Source organism: Schistosoma mansoni, chromosome W, assembly GCF_000237925.1.
Source record: "Schistosoma mansoni strain Puerto Rico chromosome W, complete genome".
In the NCBI taxonomy this organism is placed as follows: Eukaryota; Metazoa; Platyhelminthes; class Trematoda; order Strigeidida; family Schistosomatidae; genus Schistosoma; species Schistosoma mansoni.
This window is the reverse complement of record NC_031502.1, coordinates 35795224-35798247: the sequence shown is the minus strand read 5'-3', so window position 1 is coordinate 35798247 and position 3024 is coordinate 35795224. Positions and strand designations below refer to the sequence as shown.

At 35.4% G+C, this 3024-nt stretch overlaps 1 protein-coding gene across 1 annotated transcript in view; it reads right to left on the bottom strand.

The window, feature by feature from the left end:
* The window catches only part of Smp_025370 (putative lipopolysaccharide-induced transcription factor regulating tumor necrosis factor alpha), a gene marked incomplete at its 3' end in the record, with an annotated part of 11867 nt that extends 10303 nt beyond the window's left edge, over window positions 1-1564 (bottom strand). The window contains exons 1-2 of the mRNA XM_018789517.1: window positions 1486-1564; window positions 1374-1448 (exon numbers count right to left, since the gene is read on the bottom strand). Of these exons, the coding sequence (XP_018654953.1) occupies window positions 1374-1448; window positions 1486-1495 (85 nt within the window). The 5' untranslated portion in view covers window positions 1496-1564. The remainder of the gene's footprint in view (window positions 1-1373; window positions 1449-1485) is intronic.
* Window positions 1565-3024: the final 1460 nt, after the last annotated feature.

The window sequence follows — 3024 nt, the reverse complement described above, 5'->3', positions numbered from 1 at the left end:
TTGTCACTAATTAGAAATATTAACTCCTCTAGTATAGTTCCCCGTTACCTAAAGAAAATTGAGCACAAGCAACCTACTTGTTTCTCAAACACTATAAAAACAGGCATTAAGTATATAAAAATTATAATTCACTTTGAAAGGTTGCTGCGTCTTATTTATTGATTATTAATTCTACGTTTTACGATATTTATGAGACTACGAATTGTAAACGAAGCTTTCAGAATGCAAACAAAATATATCAACTTAGGTTTCTAGTGTTGGGGTATTTTATGTGGTTAATGTATTATTTCATGTTAAATTTTGAGTAGCTTTTAAATATTTGTTAGCAAACGTGCTCTAAATATTTAATACATTATACTATTTATCTTGATGATACATAATTCATGGGAGGATATGACAATGCCGACACCATGATTCTATAATTATGATATTCAGAATGATAACAATATGGGAGACTACAGTGTTCTGAAGAAAAAAATTGAGAGGAGGCATAGACTGATGAACTTATGATTAAGAAGCTGATGACATAAATGTAGAGAGTTGTATCACATAAACTAGTCGCGGATATGTTCTTTATGCTTGGAAAAGTGCCCTTACATCGTATTAAGACTCAGAAAATTGACGTTGATGATAGATCGAATGAATCATTAAGGACTTTGTGATCTATCGTAGTCCCCCGAGAAACGGTAATCATAGTCAACATCAAAGTCTGAACGAAAACAGCAGTTATTACTATCTGACCATGATCGGTATGTCTTTTTAAATGAATCGAAGATAAAATCTACGGTATCTTTGTGCTCATGGGATTCTAAATTAGAAGATCTGATCAATATACAGTTATGTCACCTAGTTCTATAATTCTAAGGGTGAAATCTTAAGAGTTTGATTAATAAAAGAACTTTAAATGTATTGTCAGACGAGTATAATGAACCATAAAGACCAGAAACATGACACAAAAATTCAGGTGGTTTTTTGTCAGGAGGATGTAAACCATCGACGAACCAATCAGACCTAAGGTAACGACTGTTGTATTTCGGGGCGCAATCGATCCATACATATGACTAAATTAGACTTTGGCACTATAGTTGGTATAGTTCGTGATGGAAACCCTAATTTCAGTTCCTAATGTTATTTTACGGTTATATTTTTATTACTGATTCCTCATACTAATTTATAACACTGTGGCGTCTTCAACCCTATTTTGATCATATTATTTGGTTGAGAATAAGAACACTTCACTCAAGAACACTTCACTACCTCCCATAGGTTATCCACAAATTATAGACTAGTCTGCATAAAAACTTTGGAATACTTCTGAACTTAGCTTGATCAAAATAGTACTGGATAGTCCAAACACAAACAATTGTTCTTACCAGGATATTGAGGGGGATATGGTTGCGGGAAACCATCGACTTCTGTAGACTTTGGATATGGTGGGTCCTCTCTACCTTAATTAAGTTACATTTTGGTGTACGTTTATCTTACTATCACTCATTTTGAAGGACGATTAATGAAAGCGGTTGAACTGGTAAACACACGCGATAGCTGGTACACGTTTTAAATTTTCAAAGGCTATGTGACCTTCTCCTGAACGATTAAAAAATGGAGTGACTGATTATTTCGGATGATTGTTTTAAAGACAGAGCTTTCAATCACTGTTTTTAAGGTCTGGTAGCCAAAGGTCATTGGTGTCTCAGAACTTCGGCTTAGGTAAATATTGCCAGGCGTGTAGAAATAGGGCTTTAACAAGTCAAGGTAGGAATCAATAAGAAAAAATAATTTCCTTTGTTAAAGAGTGTTTCTGAGACATCATTAGGAGATAAAACGGTTAAAAATTTGATGGTTATGTGGAGGGACGCTGATTTTAAAGGCCAAATATTTGTTCCAACTGTCATTCAGTCACAACAGAATATCCTAGATATCAAGTTTCGGTGGGCCCTGCTCTGATATACGGTAGGTCATTTCCATGATGTTTTTGAAGTAAGTATTAAAAACAACTTGTTCGTCATGAGTTGCTTCGGAAATAATTTGATGATCGTTTTCTACGTTCAGATAAAATGAAAGAAACTTGGCCGATTTCAGGTTTATCAGATGGACGCTAATGTGGCACCTGGTGTCTTATCCATAGGTGAAATTATTGTTTCAATGCAACAGAAATACGTCAACTTAGAAGATATGATGAAACCACAGGCAGATGACTATCTAAAGGCTTCCTTTGAAAAAATTGATATCGGTCGTTTCTCAGGCAACATTGTTTTCGCCTAATACCCTATTGTTTGCTATTTTAAACTGCTAAGGAGTCGATCTTTAGCTCCAGTAATCTGTGGAGCGAGGGTATTTGACAATGACTATTCTATACCACATACACGCATCTGGTATTTTTTACGTCGTGATCGTTTGTTTGGTCAAATATGACTGCAATTATCAAGGAAAGTTCATTCTGTAGTTTTTGAATGAACCAATGATTCCCTTGTATTGATGACTGTTTTCATTTTGAATTCCAAATAAAGTTCATTAGTTCATGCTCACTAATACTTCATGATGAAATTGCGTTATTACTGGGATTACTAGTTCATACTTTAATTCAAATACTCTTAAACATCACACGTAATTTCTCTTTTTATCACAGAGGCGGGACCAACCTTCACACAACAATCTCTACGGGAAGCTTTCTTATGCCTGATGAAAGACTTGATATGTCTGGGTCGGTAATGTACTCCTCTCTTCACCTAATCTTTTTACAGATACAATCACAGTGAAAAGTCGTATAGCTGTAAATAATTCCCCAAAATCAATAGCTCATTAAGTGTTCGACATTGGATGCTGACCACGTTGTTTAAGTGGACTTGTTTAACTGAAGGCTTTCGGTCATGAATCCGTACCAGATCACGTTTCAACTCGGCGTGGGACACAGCTCCTACGTTTCAATAGTTAGCTAAGAACGAACGCCCCTCGATATATTGATAACGTATCAAATATATCTCTCCTACCTCTTCTTGTCTGACTTCTGATTTCTATCGGGCG